A 24,383-nucleotide genomic window follows, 5' to 3' on the forward strand; every position below is an offset into this window, starting at 1 on the left:
AATTAGGAGATCTAATTAACCATGTTAAAAAGTCAGTAAAGTTGCAGTCAAAGGATAAATAAAACTCAGTAAAATTTGCTGTTGATTAGCAACAAATTGTCTAAAATATGTATATAAATATAGTCCAATTATTAAAGCAACAGTAACACATAGGAATAATAGAATTTTCCAGTAGAATGAAGTTTACAAGAAAAAAATCCAAAATATTGATGAAAGAAACTGAGCAGCACGTGATAAAATGAAGATATTGTTCATTCATGGATTGGAAGACTACAATAAAAATATTCATGCTACTGAAAAAATACAATGTCATCCCTATAAAAAGTAATAGGCTTCAGAAAACAGAAAAAAAATCTAAAATTGATATTGAACCCCAGAGGAACCTAAAGAGAACAAAATATCCTGAGCTAAAAGAATAAGCTTGATCCAACTTAAAACAAAATGCAAAGCTGCTATGACTCAAAACAGATAAACAGACTTGGGAAAAATTCACAGTTCTGCAACTCAGAAAGAAACTCACAAGTTATAGCAGCCAGTCTTCAGAAAGAACATCAAGAAAGCTACGAGATTTGCCATAATGTAGAAAAGGTTATCTTTTCAATAAGAAGTACTGGGAAAACTATGTAGCCACATGCCAAAGAATGAACTAAATTTTTAGTTCTTCAAAAATAATTTTTAAAAGGATTATGAATCCAAATATAAACCCAGAAACTGTGAAATTTTATGGAATTGGCCTGGTCATTGTTTCTTGAATATGACTCAAAAAGCAAAGACAGAGGAAACAAAGTTCAAATTGCAATCATATGCCCAGCAGATAAGACAATCAGCTATTTTAAGGAATAACTTAGAAAGACAGAGAAATACTTACCACATCTTTTCAGTAAGGAATTAGTGTCCATAACATATAATGAACTCAGTGAAAGGAAACCAAATTTGTTCTGTCTCACATGAAAACTTGTGAAAATCTATCATATATATAAATTGGATCATCTGAGAATCCAAATCAAAACCTCAGTGAGATGGTTTCTCACATCTGTCTGAATGATCATTATCAAAATCAATAAAATGTCCTGAAAATGTGCAGTCTTTCTGTAGAGTATTTATGTGTGTTTGAATACAGATATATAAAAATTTGGCTCTATGTTTACTGTGAATTGATTTTTACTCTGAGATTTTAATATCTTAAGAGCATATTATTAAGTAAATTGACTAAATAATTTGAAGTGAGAGATTGCTTTCGACTAATTTTATATTGTTTGTTTTATATTATATATAGTGGCTGTATTTTATATTACCTTCTACATAGTTTTAATACAAGGGACATCTTACGGTGGCAGTGAAAATATTGCTGTTTCTCTACTTGGTTATAAGCAATGTAAATATTCACAGAAATTTATTTGTTCTTTTAATGCTGATCAATAAGAACACATTGAACTATTTTTTTCTATGATGATAAAATTTACTCTAATTCTCCTTTATCTTGTTTTTCTTCATTTGTTTCAGTACTTCTGAAATCCCTCAGTTTCGGCTGCCATATGATGTCGTGAATTTTGAGATTGAGCTTATGAAGGACCTTGGTGTAAAGGTGAATAAGGGACATAATACTATCTGTCTGGATATTGCACAGAAAGAAAGGAGCATGCTGCATGTTTGAGATTTATGGCCAATGCTGTGCATTTTAGGAATGAACAATTAAACACTATCCTATGCCTAGCAGAAAGATACTTCCACTTGCTTAGGGCATTTGTCTGTCTACTGTCTGAATGCCACTAGCCTGGAAAAGGGCAATCAATAGTTCTCATCTGGCACAACTGCATGTGATTAATTGTCTGTAAGAAACAAATTCCTAAATAGCTTTAGGGGTTCAGTGCAGCCAAGAGAAGGATTTGGTTTCTCTAATCGTGTTTTGTTCAGGCAAGTTGTGAGCTCTCTGAAACACTAGCATTTCAACACTTGGATTGTAATTTCTTCCAAAAGTTTATTTTCTTTGTTATGTGTATCGTGCTATTTTTATATCTGGATTTTTTCATCATAAGCCATAAATTCATGAGGAATAAGATGATAGATTTTACTGTTTTATTGTTTTGTTCAATAAATGTTGTAGTCTTCTTTGAAAGACAGACATATGATGCTCATATGGTATAATTCCAGAATATAACTTTAGAAATCCTAATTTTCCATTACTACCCTTATTTTGTGACCTTATGTTTTCAATTGAACATTTGACTGTTTTGTTTAAAAACTGTGATTTTTTTCCATAAGGAACGACGGATTAATAGTTTTTTCAGAATTTGCATAATTTCTCTCTCTAGAAGATATTTTAAGAAGTGATTAACAAACTGCATGGATTTTTTCTTTTACCAAGAAAACCTAGAATTTATCAATAATGGAAAACAAAACACTATTATGGACTTTTTCACTTGTTTCTATTTGTATAATATGATGACCTTTCACACATAATTACAAAACAAATACACTGATCACAAAACTACAATGTGGATATGCACATCAGAAAAATAAGTATTAAAATTACAGTATTCTAACAGATGACTTACAGATGATTAGATAAAAGAGAAAATTCTTCAAATGTTGAATTTAAATTCTTATCTAATTTTCACTAAGTAAATGAGCATTACATATTAAAATTTCAAGTTAATATGTTTTATATTTTGACCAGTCAAAGATAAATTAGAAATTACTTTAATGTATTTTGAAATGATAGGAGACAGGAGTGATAACACATATTTGTAATTTCTGCATCCAGGAGATTAAATAATTTTATTGAGTTTTCAGAGGATAGATATATTGCATAAATTAAAGCATACCTATCCTCATAATTTTAAAACTTATTGGTACATAGAAGTAGACAAAGTACTGAGTAAAGAAAATATACATTTTATCTACAGTCATATGACTTTCTAATTTTATAAGTAGGTAGTCTTGGCAATGCCTGGCAATATTCTTCTCCTTAGTTGTTATCTGTTAGTAAAATGTGTAACTTTTGTTTGGGAAAAATTTATCTATATTTGCATAGAGTTCTTCTGAAATGTTGATTTGGAAAGTTCTGGGAAGAAGTTATCACTGTTGGAGATAACTAACAGTGATAGTTTTAGGGCCAATGAAGTTACAGTCTTATTGAAACAAATGAATTTACTTCTGTTTTGTCCACCTCCCATGTTCTTTGAAGTTATCAATGAAGTAAAGTAAACAGCCTTTGCTCTATAGTTCTGAGGAGAGAGGACAGGGAACACTTTTAGGGCTTAGCTTCTCTGATGGGACTCGTGAAACATCTATGACAAGTCCCTTTGACACTTTGTCCCAAATATGGTCCATTTTTGAAAGGGAGATGAACTCGTGAACGTGGTATCTCATTCTCATCACCGAAACATATAAGCTGTTCTTACCATGTCTCTAGCTTCTTTCAGCTAACATTATACACAACTATGTTCACAGACAATTTCCTAGCAATTAACTTTTTCTAGGTTTATATTGCTTTGGTTTCAAACACACACACACACACCCACACACACACACACACACGGGTATATTGAGAACTATGTAGACAAACATATAGATAATTAACATCCATTGTCCAATATTGTCTTAATTTTGTTTTACCTCTTCAACAATTGCCCAAATGTTACTTTTAACAAGGAGTATGTCAAGAGTATACATGTTATAACTGAATTTGACACATCTCAGAGGTGAGCTGAAACACTCCCTACGTGTCAACTATTTCAGACTCACTTTAGAAGTGGAGTAGAGTATAGCTGCATTCAGTGGTTTCTACGTTCATATCAGTCTTCTTCAGCAGTTATACCATGCCTTTCACAGAAACTGCAACCAAAGCTACTCTCCATGTAAACCCACAGTAGTTTATATTCAACCTGTGGGAACTATCGAATCTCAGCAAGGGACAAAGGGTGAAGTCAATGGAGATGTGATGGGCACCAGGAACATCTTTCCCCATCCCACCAGCACACTGAATCAGTGCTATAAAAACTCTTTCAGTTAGGTTTCTGATGTTTGAGTGTAGACTTCCCAGCTGTGATAGCAATTTCAACTCTTTTTACACAGACCAGACACAGTTGGGGATTACTTAACTGACAAGTGTAACAATTTCAATTATGTGTTTGGAAAGTAGGAAAATGCTCATTGACAGGGTCAGTGTCTCTGATGGCTCCCTGGGACCCAGATTTTAGTCAGGCTTCACGTTACCATTCACATTGGTCCCTCCTTTGTGTTTCGAGGTATCAATGTCAATAAAGATCATGTGCCTAATAGTCCTTGAAATGTCTGATTATCCCTATTTCCCTGGTGCAGATGCCTAGGTAAATGGTCATCATCTCCTATGGGAGAGCAGGGTAATTATTGTAGTATTTATTTGCCAGGATACTGCAGAGATCTACCTAGTCCTGCCTGGTCCTGCAGCTGTTCAGTCCCAAAGAAACACACAGAGGCCTACATTAATTATAAACCTGTTGGGCTATTAGCTCAGGCTTTCTTATTAACTAGTTATTACATCTTACATTAACCCACATGGCTTGGTACCTTTTATCCGTGAGGCATTCTCATCTTGTATCTTGTGAGTCTGGATGATGACTGTAGACTGAGCCTTTCCTCTTTCCAGAATTCTCCTGTTCTGGTCACCCTGCCTATACTTCCTGCCTGGCTACTGCCCAATCAGCATTTTATTAAATCAATACAACTGACAAATCCTTACAGGATACAAGATCATTGTCCCACAGCACTCCCCCCCTTTTTTAAAACAAACACTCTGATTTAGTCTCCTTTGTTTAGCTTTCTTCCTGACCATTATCCATAACAACTTGTAACCAATACTCTAAACAAAGACAAACATCCATAATACATTTTTTGAAAATGTGGGCACAGTTTTTCAGGCTACTTCCTGTTGATTGGAGGTGTGGATAACCTTATGGAGACCAAAAGGAAATTTAAAATTATGGCTAATCCTAACTTCCTGACTGTAATATTATGTGAGGCTTGATCATATCAGCCAGCAGTCTTGAGGCTGTTCTGGATGTAGAAATCAGAGGAAACTCAAACAGAAGTCCTTTGAAATGTTGGATTATCTGGGCTATCTGTTACTATCAGAGATTCTGAAGGGATCTTCCTTGATCAAACCTGATTTTCCTTAACCCAGAATGAATCCAAGGCCTCTCTGTGGAAACAAAAGCAAAACTTCTTCTCCAAAGTAACATATCTTTTAACTTAAATTTTGAAGTCAATGCATTTTCAGAATATATATGTTGGATTAATTCAGCAGCATTTATGATCAAATGTCTTTTAACAGCTGTTTCTCCTACCTTAGCAAACATACAATTTAAAGATAACATAATAACATACTGTATCCAGATTCTCATGTATTTTCTATCTTTATGTGGCTTTATTTTAAAATCTATTTCTTTTATTCTTAGTTTTATTTTTTTTTTCATTTTTTGAGACAGGGTTTCTTTGTGTATCTTTGGCCATCCTATAACTCACTCTGTAGACCACACTATCCTTGAACTCACAGAGATCCACCTGCCTCTGTCTCCCAAGCACTGGGATTAAAGGTGTGTGCCACCACACCCAACTTGTGTGTGTGTGTGTGTGTGTGTGTGTGTGTGTGTGTTTAAGGAATTTATCCTCTTTGTTTTCTCTCCAAATCTCTATTTTAAAATATACTGCAAACCATTTAGAGTTATTTTTCATCGGAATCTATCTTTATTGTATATCTTTCTTTTTCTGAATACATGGGTATTTAATTTGCTAAGGATTAAAGCTGAGGCTCTGATAGTTGGATCCACCCCATTCCTTAGCTTTCTGATAGTCTAGCCTCATTGCAGAGGTACTGGTCAGAGCTATGTTTATTGCCACAACTCTATGGAGTTTCAAGGTCTCTACCACCACCAACATTATGTTGCTGGCTATTCATAATACATTTAAGTGTTTGGTGGTAGGGCCTCTTAAAAGAGCTGCAAGGTTGTTGCAGCTAAAGCTGAGTCAGAATGTCTCTCTTAAATGAGACATGCTTGCCTCTAGCAAACAGAGCTCAACTAAGAAAATGCTGCTACCCAAAAGCCATGCTTAACTCTTCTCTTTTGTGTCTAGAATTACTTCCCAAGCTCTCTCAGGTGTTATGTAGATGTAGTTGTCCACATTGGCACCATTTGTTGATAGAAATTTTTGTACTTCCCGGTCCTGCAGCCTTTATCAACAAGGCATATTCATCTTACTAGCTCCATGTCTAAGTGATGACTTCAGAATGAGCCTTTCTTCTTCCCAGAAATCTCTTGTTCTGGTCACCCCATATATACTTCCTGCCTGGCTATTGGCCAATCAGCATTGAATTAAACCAATACAATTGACGAATCTTTACGGAGTACAAGACCATTGTCCCACAGCACCTAGGTGTGTGATGTCTGTCTTGTTCAGCAAGTTTCTACCCGAAAATTGACTCATGGGTCAGGTTTAATGTCACTAACCACTGAACCTCAAAATCTGAGTTCAATGCCCAGCTACCACATGATCAAGAAGAGAACTGACTCCTGCAAGTTGTCCTTTGACCTCTAGTTGCCACAAATAGATAAGAATAATATTATTTTTAATTGAATCGTGTTTGAGACCAACCAAAATATTGTGACTTGTAGTAGAAGTGACTACTCTGTCCCTCTGATTTGTACATATTGTATGAATAACACCCCTTGTGGAAACCCTACCATTTGTCAAGATCTTAGTGAAATACCCTGCAATCTCATGCATTTGACTATACCTACAGTGAATCTTTACTATCTGAACTACCATACTCATACTAATAACATGATTTTGTAGTATAATTTCATGTGTAAATATTTTGTTCTCACTTGACTTTTTGGATCTTTTCGACTCTTTGGCCTCACTTACTATCTTATTATTATCTTATTGTCTCAAATATTTTATTGTGCGATTTTGATTTTTTGGGAGGCCTACCACCTAATTCTCAATAAATCACATAGAGGCTTTTCTTAGTTATGATGTCCGGTCTTAGCTTGGCTTGTTTCTAGCTAGTTTTTCTTATATTGTTACTGGCTATCTTTTGCCTCTGGGTTTTTATCTTTTCATATCTGTATTCCTTTCTTTACTTCTTTCTCCGTGGCTTTCTGGATAGCTGGATGACTGACCCATGATGTCCTCCTTTCCTTGTTCTCTTGTTGCTGCTCTTTCCTTCAAGATTTCTCCTTCTATTTATACGATCTGACTACTAACCCCACCTATCCTTGCTATTGCCTTGCTATTGGACATTCAGCTCTTTATTTATGTGTTTTTAACATGCAAGGAACCACAGCTTTACAGTGTTAAACAAATGCAGCATAAACCAAAGTGTCATACCTTAAAATAGTATTCCCCAGCAGAACTCAACATAGTGCTTTCCATATACACAAGGTAAGAAGTTTTACTAATTTTAGTTTACCTTTTTGAATTTTATTTTTAAATTAGCATATAAAGTAACTTATGACATTTCCATACCTGTTTATTTTAGGGGAATTATTCTCATCTCTTTGCTATGTCTCTCCATTTTTATATCAATTGTGTTTTATTGCCTCTCTCTCTCTCTCTCTCTCTCTCTCTCTCTCACACACACACACACACACACAAAACCAAAAAAACAAACAAAATTCCCTCTCTTATTGTTATGGAATTATATCTAGTTTCTCGGCTTTAATCCAAATTTATTCTCATATATTCACATATATTCAGCTAAAATCATAAGGTAAAAGTAAACATGCTGTGCTTGTTTTTTGAAGTCTGGGTTATCTTATTTAATATACTAGTTTCTATAATTTTCATATTTTTACCTTTTTTAACGATTGAAAAAAATCCCACTGTGCATATGTACCACAATTTCATTATCAGTTTGTCTATTGATGGACACCTTGGCTTAGTCTATTTCTTTGCTATTATGAATATATCAGTAATGCACAAGAATGTACAAGTGTCTCCATGGTGTAATATATAATCTTCGGGTATACGTTTAGGAGCTAAATACAGGGTCATGAGGTAGTTCCACTTTTTACTCATTTCATTGTAATTATACTTGTGTTTCTACATTCATCCCATGCAGAAAATGTTAGTGTCCTAATTATTTACAAATTTCATTCGAGAAACCTGTTCATTAAAAACTTTCATAGTCATTTCTTTGACTTTGTGTGTTAAATACTTAGTTTTAATCAACTGCTAAAATAAAAATTCTTACTGAAAGTACTGTTTCTTGCAGATAATTTGTGGTAAAAGCCTTTCCACAGATGAAATGACCCTCAGCACTCTGAAAGAAGATGGCTACAAAGCTGCTTTCATTGGAATTGGTGAGTGAATTATTTCTAAATATCTTTATTTAACTTAAATGTTTTCTTTTTTTGACAATGTCCATCAGAATGACTACCTTTAGACATTTCTCTACTGGAAACCACATCTTCCATGCCCTGAAACACCATATTTGCTGAACAAACAGGTATCCTGTGGTCCAAGGCCTTGTTGGACTGCTTCATTTGCCTTGAGAACAAGCTTCTGTAAGAGATGCTTGTCTTCCTAGGTCTCCCACTGCACTGGAAGCACCAGAAGTGGGCTCTAAGGTGAAGAATGCCTCCCATGATGTGATATCGAATATCTGGCAGGATGCTGTTGCTTTCTTTTGATGACAGTATAATTGCCTAACGATGACCTTCAGAGTAGGCGTTATTCTATGTTCATTTTACGTAGGCTCAATATCTTTTGGAAACTATCTCACAGTATTAAATTTTCAAACATTTCCCTTCCACTTATTATGTATCAAGAGACCAATGAAAACAGCTGATTCGATTTTGTCACCATGTCAAGATGTTGTTTTTCTTTCATGTTTCATGTTGTACTCCGGAAAATTCTGAGATGTGAACTGAGCATATTAAATTGGTAGTCTCTAAAACACAACTTGACCCTTCTGTCTTTATGTCCTTATCTTTTTTCTTCTTTGAATATCTGAGTACTGTCTTTGTAAGTGCAAACCTCCCATATCTTTCAGTGATTACATACTGGGTAGGATGGGCAAAGCATGGTGCAAAGGCAGAATTCTCATTACATTTTTAGATTAAAATCACTATTAATGCTTCCTTACCAAATTTTGCTCATTTCAATTACTCATTCCTTTACTACAGCATTGGAACCACATCCACAGGAAGCTCTGAACACTAGCTGATTTAGGTTTTGAAAGCATCACAGAGAAGTAAATCTGCTATCTTTGCGATCTTGGACCACCTTTCAGAACCTTTTAGTACCATCGTACCATTTTATATCATTTTCTTTACCTATACTGACTAGTCTGTATACTAATAATGGGAAGAAGAGTAATGTTATTTTCCCTAGGTTTTCCTTTCAAAGATTCTTTGAATTTAGACCTGCTTTTCAACTTCATAATTTTACTGAGAAAAGAGCCTTGCACAGTATAAAGTTGTATATACTGGATCTGGAAGATCGCCTGCTTTTCTCTGACTCTGGTTGTTCCCAGGTTCCTGGTCCACAGTAAGTGGAAGATTTAGAGGGAAATTATGCCATATGACACTTTCAAGTCACACTTCAATTCACCATTAAGTTTCCTACAGAAGTTAGACATAAAAGGTACAGGTTCACTGTCAGAGTAGAACATCCTGGAACAATTACTTCTGTCGCTATGGACATTTCTATGAAGATGTCCGTACTCAGGAAACAGAGGTCATGCAAACAACATTCATTGAAAGAGTTCCAAATTTAATACATAGGAAATCCAGTGTTAGGAAAATTTGGAATAATTTAGTGATTAATAACATCTAGTGATTCTAGCAGTCAGAAATACGTTATATCTGAAAAATAATCAAAGACATTTCAGGTTTTTCTTAGCATTCTTCCTCTTAATTTCCCTTATATTATTACTCTTTCTTGGGCTACAGCGTTCTCAAGACCAGTCTCTGTTGGGCCATGCACTCTGTGAATTAAGTACATAAGTGTGCAGTCCTTTCATATATATGTTGAACACTTTCATGTTGAAAAGCAGATCCTTTGACATTTTAGTGTGATGATGCGTTCACAGGCAGCACCTGTCCTCTTAGGTTTGTGGTGTAGCAGCTGTATATACCACTTTTGTTTCTGTTTAATTGTTCATAACTTAGTCATAAAGCATACCTAGCAGCAAAGGATTATTGGAAATTTGACCATAGGCAAATGGACGTTGTGTTTCTAACACCAACAGAAAGGAAGGAAAGAGGTACATAGTGCTTCTGCCACAAGGCGATTTTCCTTGGTGTTTGATGTGTAAGATTCATCAGTCAACTAACCAGAAAGGAAATAGTCTTAGTATTTGAGCTTCATTAGTGGCTACATCAGTAATTTAATAAAAAAGAGAAATGATTTATCTTTTGTATGTGTGTAAAAGTGTCATATATTTCTCTAGTATTTACAGCTACTATTTTACTTTATTACCTTATCAAAAGAAAAATATTTTATTAGTTGTAACTTTCAGAATACTTCATTAAGCACATTGATTTAATATATGTGTATTCTCATGGTTGTTCATTTTAAATATTGTATTTATTGCAAGGGAAAAATCACTTTTAGATTTCACCCCACCCCCAACACTAACAGAATCCATTAGGTTATTTGTCTCATTTCATGCATATTTTTATGAATTTCAGAGTGACAGCTCTTACTCACGAATGGTTAAGCATCTTCTAACTAGTGAGATGAGATTTTGTGTGTATTCACACTAGACTTTGTTGTTATTGAGACAACTTGGGTTTGATACCTCTAAAAATTTTGATATTTTTAATTAAATAAAAAGTTTCACACAGTGTGTTGCTGCCAGTGCTCATAACGGGAGTGAGGATGTCTCCTCTCTACATCTTTGTCAAAATATTGATTAGCTCTCTTTGTTCAATGGAATCAATATTACAGAATCTATCCATTGTTCTTTTTTATTTTTTTAAAGTGCAGAAATAAAAATAAAAATAATATAAAGTAGTAATGTTAATATATATATGGGGTTTACTTTCTGGAAATATTGTTATATGTGTTTATTTTCATCCTGAGTGTTTACACACGCATACTAAGTTTTGTATAAAATATTTAATGTGACATAATAGTTAAAATTTGATACCTCTAAGTGTAAATTATAAGAATTATGTGGTAAAAATCACAGTTTCCAAAATGGTATGTCTAACACCTACCTATAAGTAGTATATGAATAAAGAAAACCCCAAATACAGTGGTATTCCATGCCCAGTGCTAAAGATTGAAATAGAAATGATATCTAAATTCAGTGGCATGCTTAGGTTTAAATTGAGTTAGGAAAACGTCAACTTAGGATTGTTTACATTTTGAAGATGAGTCCCTTTTATGTCCAGGTGTAGGAACAACGTATCTTGATGTCTAAGGAACTGGGCACATCCCCTTTGCAGCCTTCATCTTCCTGGTTATGCATCTGATAGCTCACCCTTACACCCTTACAATGTAGTGGTGCTAAGTAAATAAACGTTTAGCAACATATGAAAGAAGAACCATGCACGGGCTGAGACACACTCAGATAATCAATGCAACTTTAAGTATAACTGTTAGTTAGTACATTTTATTTTTGAAATCTCAGAGAACGAAAGTGCTGCAGGGAAGCTACAATGATGTGCCCCATGACCATCACACTAGGCGGTCTGGCAGTGTGAGCAGGCAGATACTGTAGGGATGATCTGATCCGTGTTTACCCAGAAGACATCTTGGAGTCCCTTATTCCTAGCAACACTTCCATTACTCCTGGGTCCCTGCTGCCGGCCCCTTCTTACCTGATCACATTGACCATATTGTCAGCGTGTCAAAATCAAGGGGTCTGGTTGGGCTGTCGTTAGGTTTCCTCATACCCTCTTGATTTCACGTGCATAAAGGAGATTACAGGACTGGTAGAGTGTATGGTGTGCTTGAGGACTTGGGGATGCCTTCTGCTGCCACCAATAAATAAACCCATAAACAGCCTCCAAAATACCTAGAATATAGTAGGAACTGTCTTGGTATTATTTTAGTGTTGAGTTTTATTGAAACAATTTTAATGATTTACCGAAACCAAAGAACAAAATATTTTATTGTTGGTGATTATTATGTATCCCAACACAAATTAAACCTATGATGGTACATTGTCAATTTTTATATGATTGGTATCAATTTTAATAAACTACTGAAACAAAAAAATGCCATATTTTAAAATGTTAGTGATTATTACATATCTCAGCACAAACTAAACCTATAATGGCACATTGTCACTTTTTATATGATTGGTATCTCCATTGCAATGGAACAAACAGGAAGAACTTCATTCACAGTGATGGTATTGCCACCTACCACTGGAACTTTGATGGAGCTCCAAGCTCTTTCCCAAATATAATCCAGTCTGTTAACCCTTGGCTTGGCCGTGGAGATGTGACTAGCAATCATGGAAAACAGAGTTAAGTTTAAGAAAAGCAGAACAACAACATAAAACTCCAAAATTTCTAACAGCAATCAACAACTAGCCACTAATCATGGAAAATCAATTTTATAAGAAGAGTAAGATTAGGATAGCCAATGTCATACTTCAAAATTAAAAGTCTTTTCTAGACTGAAGATCGAAACTTAACACGTTCTGAGGACACCAGCCCACACTGTAACATCCCACTTACGGCTGTTGAACAGGAATATATATTCTTGAAAAATTAGATCCATATTTAGTTTCAATTTCTTATTGTTACCACCAGTTGGATTATTTTTTTTTTTGCTTTTGTTCAGTTACTACAAGAGAAGAATATTTTGTAGTGTGAAGATTACCAAATATTATAACAGCTAAGGAAGAGATAATTACAATTAAGAAAATCCATTGAGAAACTGTGGTATTAAATTTGCTGTTCTGTGGCCTTTGCTTAACTCTCTTGTGCCTTCTTACAGCCAGACTTCTTCTCTGCAAAAGTTATTCTTAATTAGTTTCTTAATCAGGAATTTCTAAATTGTAGACAATCATGTATGCTTTCTATTTATTTAGAAGGAAATGCAATAGTTTTCAGACAGCCCACTCTACTTCTGCCCCCCCCAGATAAAAACTGGTTACCTACTCCATATAAACAATTACAAATACATTATTTAAAATAATAAACCTGACTTAATTGTAAGCAAAAGGGCACAAATGTGTTGCTGTGAATATTACTTTTTTTAATTTGCAATATTGTTTAATCTAGTATCACTTGTAAGTACTCTCATATAATTGTAAGATGGCTCCCAAGAATTTGAAAATGAGGGAAAAGGAATTCCAGCTGAGAGTTCATTAAATCATCTGTTAATGAGTTCGTGAAAAGCCCCAGAGGGGATAAAAGAGATGTAGGGCAATTATTCTTTGATCGTATTAACATATCTATAGAAAGTACATATTAATCTTCAAAAGCAGGTGGTATACTGGTCACTTTATGAAAATAGAAGAAAATAATAGAGACTCTGAGAGAATTTTGGCAGTGTTCTTTTACAGATATTTAAATTCAGTGTCCCTGAGTGATTTTAGCTTATATCATGTAAGAGCCAAGTAAGTCTATTCGGTTTCCAATCTTTAAGTTGTGTTTTTATGCATTTTGTGGGCATGTCTTTATGTGTGTGAATACACCTGAGGAGAGCTTCTGAGAGTCAGTTGTTTCTTTCCTCCATATGAGTACTGGAATTGAACACAGATCAGGCTAGACTCAAGTGTCCTCACCTCCTCAGCTCTGCAACTCTGTTGCTGGCCACATGTAAATATTTTGAAGTTGCCTAAATCTTCAAAGACTTGGAATCTCCTTGCTCTGATTCCAACCTCACACAGTTGGTGATAATTTTGAAATAGGTTGATGGTCAGAGGGGAAGATCATGGGTAAACCTTGCCCACGTGATTCTCTTGTGTTTTATCGAGGAATTCCCTCACCGACACTGCTCTCAATATTCGTGACACTCACACTGAAGTAAACTATCCTCAGGATGCTGGAGCTGTGGGAATCTACCCTGTAGGTTTCTGGGGGTGTGCCACCCAGCTCTCAAATAAATACATGACTTATTCTTACTTAGGAATGCCCAGCCATAGCTTGACTTGTTTCTAGCCAGCTTTTCTAAATTAACTAATTTTCCTCTTTCTCTTCTTCCACGTTTTGCTTCTGGGCCTTTCTTTTTCTGTATTCTATATTTCTTTTTTCCCTTCTTACTCTGGGGTTGCCTGTGTGGCTGGGTGGCTGGTCCCTGGTGTCCTCCCTTCCTCCTTCTCTAACTCCTTGTTCTCCTTCTTTCTCTGGAGCCTAGATTTCTCCTCCATTTATTCTCTCTGTCTAGCAGCTCCACCTATTTTTTTCTCCTGCTTAGCTATTGGCTGTTCAGCTCTTTATTAAACCAATCCTCTGTTTTAGACCGGCAAAATAATACATTACAGAGTTAAACAAGTACAACATAAAATATTGCAATACATCATTAAACAAATATTTCAAAGCATAAACTAATGTATCACATCTTAAACTTAATATTCCAAACATTACCCTTATTAGTTATAAAGTCCCAATTTGTTGCCCTCACCCATCATTTCATATACATCCTCCTTTCCAAAAAGTATTTCCCCAATTTCTATCTATGCATTTCTCCACAGAGAAAATTCTTGAATCTCTCCCGATGCTAATATCAATACTCCTTAGAATATTCCTCTCATGGAGCAAATCCTTCAATAGACACTCATTCTGATACACCAAGCGAGTGTTTTAACTATGTTCATACATAATGAAATACTCTTGTTACATTTGTAGAAAGGAATTCAGTATCTCTTTTATTACTTTTGGTTAGTTGCGCTTATCTATTATCTATTTAAAATGTATGAGTATGATTATACTTCATTTTGATACTCAAAATTTTTAGCATATTCTTGTCAAACCGTATCAATAAAGTATTTTGAGGGAAGAAAATTAGAAAAAAGGAAGACATAATAAGAATGTTATAACTTCTTTTTTTAATATTTATTTATTTATTATGTATACAATATTCTGTCTGTGTGCATGTCTGTAGGCCAGAAGGGGCACCAGACCTCTTGACAGATGGTTGTGAGCCACCATGTGGTTGCTGGGAATTGAACTCAGGACCTTTGGAAGAGCAGGCAATGCTCTTAACCACTGAGCCATCTCTCCAGCCCTATAACTTCTTGAAAAGATTTGAGATATTACCATTTAACTATTTAAAAGTCCTTCATCCCCCACTCCTTGTCTTTCTCTGTTTCTCTCCCTTTTTTCTCCCATCCACTTCCCCCAAAATTAAAAAATAAGTTCATCGTCTCTGAAAAAGTCTTATGCAGTTGCTCTATTAATGTCTTATTGTGGAATCTAGAATTACACTCTGATGCTATTTGCTTTGAGGATTTGGACTTAATTTTTAAGAGTGGATTTATTGACTTATAAAGGTTTTGATAATCATTTCATTTTTACATAAGAAATTGTTTTAAAGACTGGTGATTTTGCTCAGTGGGTACAGGCAAGGTGAAAACTTGAGTTTGGCCCATGGGTACCACAAAATGAAAGGAGAGAATAAACTCCCGCAAATCATTCTATTGTCTCCATACATATGTCCCTCATATACAATAAATAAACTTATAAGATTACTTTGAAAAGAAAACTATTTTTAAGACATTAACTTACCTTGTAGGCAGAAATTCTTAAATACTGTCCATTGTAAACGTATATTTATTTGATCATTAATTAATTAAAATTAGTATGCTTCTTCTAAGGTAGTCTATATCTTATTTTATTTAACAAAATTATAAAAAAGTATAAATGATATTATTTTACTTTCAAATAATTTTATCATCTTTGAATTTTTTAAATAGAGATAGAGGGATTTCTTTGCCATTTCTTCGCATGTGTTTTATGAAATAAAGTTACATTTCTCTTACGGCAGTTATTTTTCCAGAAGAAGGAAAATTAGGCATTTTCATTATGTAAGTATTAATTTTGTTTTAGTGGTCCCAGTGGCTTAATGAATTCTTACATAGTCATTGATAAAAGGATTAGAAAATCACTGAAGTAAGCAAAATGTTTATTTACTATTATAATTATTATTATTTTTGCTGATTAAACTAATAGTTGTGTTTCAGAAAGAACACTACCATTTAAATCTTCTAGGGGATTTATTGAGCACATACTATGAGCACAGTCATCTATTGTGGCTGCTCTGGCTAATGTCCTCAGACTGGATGCTACAGACCACACATAAATGTCCATACTATTGAGAAACTGGAGGTCTGCAATCGTTGGACAACGTGCTTGTGCTTTAGTGGGGGCCCTTCCTGACTTTCAGATGGCTAATGGGCTTACCTAGCTTTTTCTTTGTTCATCTAATTGGTCTTTTAAAAAAAAAAAAACAACAACAAAAAAAACTATTTTTCATTGTTGATGCAGTTGTTGCTAAATAAATGCTAATCCCAAAACAGAGCACCTTCAACTTATGATTATTTAAACTGAATCTTAACCCAAATTCCATCCCCCAATATAAACTTGACTATTACAGCTTAAATATAAGAATTTTAATGGGATACAAGCATGCACTCTGTAAAATGGGCTTTGAATATTTTTATAATTGTAGCAATCATCCTATAAGTCTCAGCTGACCTCTAGAAGGCAAATTTGGATATAAAAGGGCAACAATAAGAAAGGGAATGTATGTTGTCCCGGACACATTAAAGACTCTTTAGTAAACCTCTTCCAATTCAATATAGTTGTCTGTGAAGAATTTCAGACCTTACTGAATGTATGTGAACTATTCATAGGGTTTTCAAGTTAAAATCATGAACTGTGCTACTGCATAGCTCTTCTATCACTAGAAAATATACTGCTATGCTTATTTTAGCTTTTTGTCAACTATTACTATGTAAAATTTTGGAAAATAAAGAGCAATATTATACATAAAATGAAGAGTGAGGTCAGTTGGGGGGAATAATTCCCAAGAGCCAGTTTAAGCACCAAGGACATAACCTGGTTCCACTGCTAAAAGCCTCATAAACAAACTAAGTTACATAACTGTCACATACATGCAGAAGGCCTAGGATGGTGCTAGGCAGGCTCTTAACTTTTGGATCAGAATCCCTGAGCTCCCATGAACTCAGGTTAGCTGTTTCTGCAATTGGAGGAGCTTGGTTCTACCTCAACTTGATGTGCCATGCTTTCTGGAGGCCCATGGGAGGACTGCCCCTTTCTGAATGGTGACAGAGGAGGAGTGTGGAGAGGGTAGAGAGGAAGCAAGACAGGGAATGGTAGGATGGGAGAAGGGGAACTGTGATTGTGATATAAAATAAATGAAAACTTTTAAATAAAAATAATGAAGAGTGAGAAAGAAAAACAACAGAACTGGCAAGAAATTGATGTAAATTGGAGGAAAATGGTTTTCGTTTCAATATGGCATTTTGCTTCTTTACAAGAGTCATGCTTTTGTAATATAGAACTATGTAACTTCAGGATAATTTATGTTATTTATTAATTCTTATTTGTATAAGTAGGCTATACCCTCTTTAATTAATAAGGTAAATTTTGCTACTAAACTTCAGCATACAAACACATCTCTGGTTTTAAATGCCTTTCAACGGTATGTTCTAAAGCAAAATGATCTCTTCACAGATCTCCCTGACACAGAGGGTTTTATGTAGCAAAATATAGGGGGCATAGGATTCCCTGTATAAGTGCAGTCCTGAGTAGATGTTGTTGACGTGACCAAGTTCAGTATAGTAGCCTTGAACTCTTGGTAAAATAACAAAATCTTACCCCCACCCCCCCCAGGGAAGCTGGAGAGGCTCAGAGCAATGGCAAAGCCTTCCTCTGGTCTACCTGTGAATGATGTTAGCATATATAGAAATTAATCCACAGTAGCTCTCTCCCTCTGAATATTAATGTCCTATAGACTGTTCTCCTACAGAAACTAATGATATGGAGATCATGTGAACATATCTTTTTGATCCAGGTATATGTAGTATATATAGCATGAACCATTCTCCCTTCTTATCTGTGTGTGCTGCCTCCTTGTCTAGCTGCATACAATAAACCCACTTCTCCATTCAAGAGAATTGAGATTCTGGGGTGCTGTAATTTCTCTGGCAGAGCCAGCCTGTTCAATCCCAGCTTAAGTGTATATCTGTGTGTTCGTCTGTTTTTCCTTCCCTTATTGTCACAGTAAGGCTCATTCTGGAGCCATGCTGAGTGGAGCAGCAAACCAACTTTAGGAGTAATAAAACTAAAATTTATATCAAATTTAATTTACTCTTGATCATGTCTCTGAATTATGGTCAAGGAACAACTAGTACAGTTGTGTTCTCACTACAACAGACAAAACTCTGTTGATTTCTCCTACTCATTCTCAATTAGTTAAACTCACATTAGTTAATACTGTAAATTATGCCATGAATTTGTCACATAGAAAAACCAATAATGCAGCATTAATGAACTTAAACCTTGAAATTGTAATTCTTTATATACAAATTTAAGGGTTTCTACTGTGAGCACATAAGAAAAAAAAGTTTTTTTTAACAAAGTTTGAATGGATTTACTTTCTTATCTCCAGCTACGTCAGGAATCCTGATGTGTGTTATCATCCTCTGATTAGCCATGCGATGCCACCTGGTGTGCAGATGGGATGAACATTACACATCAGAGGCTCTGTTCACACCCTGCCCACCACAGCCACACTCCATGGCAGGAAGTTAACAGATGTTCATTTTGCTTGTGTGAATAGATAAATTGTGTATCCAACTTTCAATTCATGCAGTTAAGTTTGAAGAGCCAAACATTGACATTTGAGTCAAGATTCAAAATGATGCCCATGTCTCGGCAGTTTAAGGGAAATATAGTGATCACGTAATGATTATTTCTTCCCTCGGTCTTCAAGTACTTAATGTGTGCTTCTAGGATTAATAGGGGCTTTCTTTTATTTTAAACAAAAACTCATGTGATGGTTTCATTTAATTCTTAATAACTATTTCAATTATAATCGATCAATACTAAATTATGATTTTAGAATTATATTATATAATCACTTTACATTGTTCTTTGTACTTGTCAATATATTAGCACCATTTCCCATGTACATAGCAGTGCATAAAGGTATATATTTTTTAAAAGAGTTAATATGTTCTCAGAAAAGTGAGAAAATAACTTTAGTGTAAATAAATACAGCTTTTGTACAGGTAAATACAATATATACATCAACTGCATTTTTGACCAAGTTCTGGACATATGTTCTTTTGAAACTCTAACAATAATCAATAATTTGCCTATCCTCATTTTATTTTCTCTTCTCCAGACCCCCAATCCATGTGTGTGTATGGGGGGTGTTAAATAACTTTCTAAAATTTGAATAAAGGTCCCTCTGAAGCCCTATAAATACAACTAATAAGCAATACATACATTAGCATAACTTAATGTTTTTTAAAATTTGAACTGTGTCCTTTCTCTAACAAGAACATTTTAAAAATTAATTCATTAAAAATCAGGATAGTTGAACACGTTGTCCAATGCCTATAGTCTCTTCATTTGGGAGGTGGAGGCAGGAAAGTGTGGAGTTGACATGGACCACAAAGAGAGTTCCAAACAACCTGGGATCAAAACTTAGAGTTTTTCTCAAAACAGAGACACAGATTTAAATACATGTAATCTAACATCTTCTAGACTTGATAAGGCCAGTAAACCCACAGCAGTGATGACTACAAAAAAAAAAAAAAAAAAAAAAAAAAAAAAAAAAAAAAAAAAAAAAAAAAAAAAACTACACGAGATCAAGCCGGTCAACATTCATTCATGTAGGGATGGGAGGCATTGGTGTGCACCCAACCCTAGCTGAGGAGCTACTGACTTTTGATGGCTGCTAGGGGAGGAAGTGTCAGTTTAATTCTGAAGTTTGGTCACTGGCATGTTTCAGATGCTCCAGTGGGAGGCCCAACAGCCATGCACACAGGGGCTGCGCTAACCAGAATCAGTGGGATATTAGTAAAAAGAGATCTTGAAATGGAGAGGGCAGAGTGGAGATGAGAGCTTACAGGAGGCGGAGTGACAGGATTAGCAGAGAATGAATATAATAATATTAAAAATAGTGTACACATCTATGAAATTCACAAAGAATAAATTAAAAATAGTAAATGTAAAAAAGATGAAAAAATGTCTTAATTGAGTATCTTGTTAGCATTTGTTATACTACCTTACCATGCAACAGTAGTGTCTATCTATCCCCAGAAGGGTTTGTTTAAGAGCAAAAGTATAAATACCTACCTTAATTCGTCCAGCTACCTTATTCCAATAAAGACTCTTACTGTTGCTAACATAGTGCTCTTAAAACTCTTATTTTCTAAGAGTTGCCAGAAATCCTATGATGTTTTATTGTTGCCTGTTACTTTATTTATTATACTTGTGGACATGGGTATAATTATTTCCTCAGGTTCCAGTGTTCATTTATTTGAATATACATCTTTAAAATACATAATTGCTTGATCACAACGGCTTGGTTCCTGCAGGATTATCATACTATTCTCTATAGAAGCTGCACCATTTTACCTCTACCCATAATGCATTCGTTCTAATTTCTCTACATAATTATCAATATATTTTTATTTTTTCATAGTGCCATTCTAATGAGTATGAAATAGTATGAATTATATTTATTTTGTTATTACATCATGTGTAATTAACTACAGAAACATAGTGATGTGATTACACACATGCGATTATATATATTAATATACTAAATGTAAAATTGGCAAGTTGTATTAGCAAATAAAGCTGTCTCCCATAAAGATTTATTGGCATGTGCCTTTTGTGATTATATGAAGTCTTTCTTTTGATTTTAAGTCACAGAAAAGAGAGAAGGCTAAATTGATTCATCCAGAGGATCAGTAAGGAAAAGCAATGCTACAGGGGAATATTATGAAACAGATGTTACATTGCTTCTAAGTTTCTGCAATTCCCTCCAATATTATCTATTAAGTGAAAAGACAGCAAATATTTCATGTTGTTTTAAACATATGTCGCTATGAGTGAAGTCTTTGCAGTATAAAATCAAATGTAGAATATTTACAAAAGGGAGACTAGTTTGGGGGAGGGGGAGGGAAATGGGAGGCAGTGGCGGGGAAGAGACAGAAATCTTCAATAAATAAATAAATAAATTTTAAAAAAAGAAGGTAATTCTGTGCATTAGCAAAACAAAACTTGGAAATATGCATAAGGGCAAAAATGCATATACAAAATAAAATCATAAAATAAGTAAATGAGAATTGAAATTGTTGATTTGAATAACTTCCGTGGCACATATCAGAAACACTATTATTTTCAGTTTTACCTTTATCATCAGTTTTGATAAGAAACAAGTAAACACAGACAAATGTGTGTACATGTGTATATGTGCATAAACACACAAAAAGGATGTTCTTTGTGTCTAGGCCACGACCTGAGCTTTAAAACCTTCTCAATTTTTTAACTTTTCTTGTTCTTGATCTCAATTCCTCTTCATGGATTCAAATAATTACCTTCTTCCTCATCTTTACTGTTTTATTTGTTTGAGAATTTGATACATGACAATAACGTGTTTGTTCCAAATCAACCCATCACTCTGTCCTCCATAATTCTTACTACCTCCTATCATTTTGCCTTCCCAATTTCGTGTACTCCTTTTTCAAACTCACTGAATCCATTTAGTCATTCCAGTTTTAGGGCCACCGGCTGCAACATGGCTAGCCTATCAGGGGCCAAATCAAAAAACATTGACTCTAAACATTATCAAGCTAGTCAACAATCTGTCATGGAAGAAGAGAGGCTGACAAAGTTCTACCCAAGCCGAGTAGCTAGGGCAGACAATTACCATTTTGGACAGAAAGTTACAAAGCTTCTCCAGACTATAGTTCTTTCACTATTCATACCTCTGGACATGAACTATGAATTATTTTATAGTATATCCCATACTTTTATATGTTTATTAATAATCTCAATATATAAGAAAGACAAAAGTATATTGGTTGTAAAAATGTATATTAGAGTCTATATGAAATCTGTGTTGCTGATAAATTAATGAGAGCTAAATGCATTTCTTTATGACAAAACAGGATAGAGCATCGGATTTGTGTAATATGATAGGTATTAATACACATCTGTAAAACATGTGTATGTTCAAAATCTTTTCCCCCTTCTTTGAAACACATTTATGTAAAAGTTGAGTTATCTTTGTTCTGTTTGCCCTTTTTTATTTCTCAAAAAAAAAAAAAACCAACCAAGAACAGAGTGGAATAAAAATAAGAAAGCTCAAGATACTAGAAAAAAGTTGTTTTGACTGTTTATTATATTAATATAGTATATAGTAAAAGTTACAAATGTTACAATAGTAAAGTATTAGACTCTTGTGTGAGTGTTTCTTTTCCGTGATTGACTGTACAGATATTTGGTTAATGTAGTTCTCTAGGATACATGAATTAGTGCTTCATTTGATTTTTTAGAAGAAAATCTATCTAATGTGTTTTGGTAGTTATAACAACCAGAATATCTTTCAGAACATTCTAGACTATATTACATAATCACCCAAAACTTGGGAAATACTACCATTGTCGTTACTTCAGCTGTAAATTTTCCTATTAGAAATATACAGACAGAAGCATGCTAGACTTTTGGAGGTAAATAGAACTCACATTTAGCTATTACCATATTTCAGATTATAGTTGTTTTTTTTTTCTCGGAAATGGAAACTTCATGTGTATGAAGTAAAAAAGAAGAAAATTCATGAAGGCAACATAATCTTAAACTTATTTTAACTCTATGACATTATTTCTGTTGAGAGAAGTTCATCAGGCTCTGACATGAAGTCAATAGATTATCTTAAAGCACATAGATGCAAAGATCGTGAACATGTGGGCACATCACATTTGCTCCTGACCCTATAAACTTGTGCCCATCTCTAAATGCAAATGTATGAAGTATTCCAAGTTTTTTGAAAATCTTGCTACTATCAACACTGCATGGATCTAGAAACCCCTATGTGTCTCAAGACAATCTATCTGTGTGGCTGCTGTACAAAGTCACACTCATGCCTCTACTATACAGTGACACATATTATTAACGCTGCAAAATGAAGAATGGAACTACATTAAAAAATGATTGGTTCAAAGCAGTCCTAGGTCCAACATACAGAGATCTCTGGTACATTATCTGAACTCCATGGAACACACATGAGCCTAAAGCGCATCTGGTTACAGCAAATATCACCCCAAAACAACTCAGGGACCACAGCTCTCCTCAATGGATGACCGATCCCAATGTTCTGACACCGCCTGGGAGTCTCCATTAAAGTTTTGACTTCATTTGTACAACTGCACAAATATCTCTGCAAGAAGCTTAATTCAGAGATTCTGACACTGCTGTACATTGACCAACCTCAACAGCTTTCTTCACCCTTACTTAGCTCAAGCCTCAGTGATACTACAATCCATATGTCCTCAATGCTTATGAACCATAGCAGCCTAAATGAGCTCGGATTTTATTGACAGCTTGAGTTGTAGCCTGAATCGCTTGGACCTTGATTGTGTGGCTTCAGAGTCTCTTCATATTTGAACATGAAAAATAAAACTTCCTTAAGCTGTGAGTTTTCTATCAGGCAAACCTAAGGGATCTTTTTAAGTGCCCTCTTTCTAAATGAGTGCTTCTATAGTTTTACTGGATCCTTCCAGAGACAGGCTATTTTTGTACTAGGGAAAAGCGTCTGGTTTCTCTTTAATGGCACATTTGTTTTAACAGTTAAAGCCACCCCATTTATACTTATTTTCTCCAAGGTTTAACTTTTTTAAAATCTTTTTCTCATTTATATAGCTTTAACGAGCCTTTGCCACACTTTTTATACTTGCACTGAAAACCTGGTTCCATGCAGTAAGACGTGACCATGCCACAGCCTAGATGCTATGGTATCCCGAAGCTTCTGCCGCTGATTGAATTAACCTATTACTCAAATCCAACTTTGCTCATGTTTCAAGATACAAACTGTATTGAAAGAAATTGCCATAATGCAACATGAACAACCTATAGCTCAAACCATAAGAGAATTCTTGTCCTCTCCTGAGACCTCATGAACATAGTTTTTGCACATTTCTCTCGGGATGCTTGTCTTCAGAATTACCACCAGAATGGTTGTAAAGCAATAACTACAAAGCTCTGGAATTCCTAACATTCACAGTTCCAAACAGCTCTACATTCCATCCACTGCCCAACTGCAGAGAACTAAGCAGTACATAGCTGTATTTATTTTAACAGAGACTCTACTTCTGGTACTTATTTTATATCTTTATTTTAAATTTTAAATATTTTTATTTAATATTTAAATTATTTAATATTTATTTT

General features: G+C 34.7%; 1 protein-coding gene across 1 annotated transcript in view; it reads left to right on the forward strand.

The window, feature by feature from the left end:
* Dpyd (dihydropyrimidine dehydrogenase) overlaps positions 1 to 24,383 on the forward strand; it is a 752,991-nt gene that overhangs the window by 210,569 nt on the left and 518,039 nt on the right. The window contains exons 7-8 of the mRNA XM_050160025.1: positions 1,504 to 1,585; positions 8,258 to 8,345. Of these exons, the coding sequence (XP_050015982.1) occupies positions 1,504 to 1,585; positions 8,258 to 8,345 (170 nt within the window). The remainder of the gene's footprint in view (positions 1 to 1,503; positions 1,586 to 8,257; positions 8,346 to 24,383) is intronic.

The sequence above is a fragment of the Alexandromys fortis genome, unplaced genomic scaffold, assembly GCF_014885135.2.
Source record: "Alexandromys fortis isolate MF-2015 unplaced genomic scaffold, M_Fortis_MF-2015_v1.1 scaffold_19, whole genome shotgun sequence".
Taxonomy (NCBI): Eukaryota; Metazoa; Chordata; class Mammalia; order Rodentia; family Cricetidae; genus Alexandromys; species Alexandromys fortis.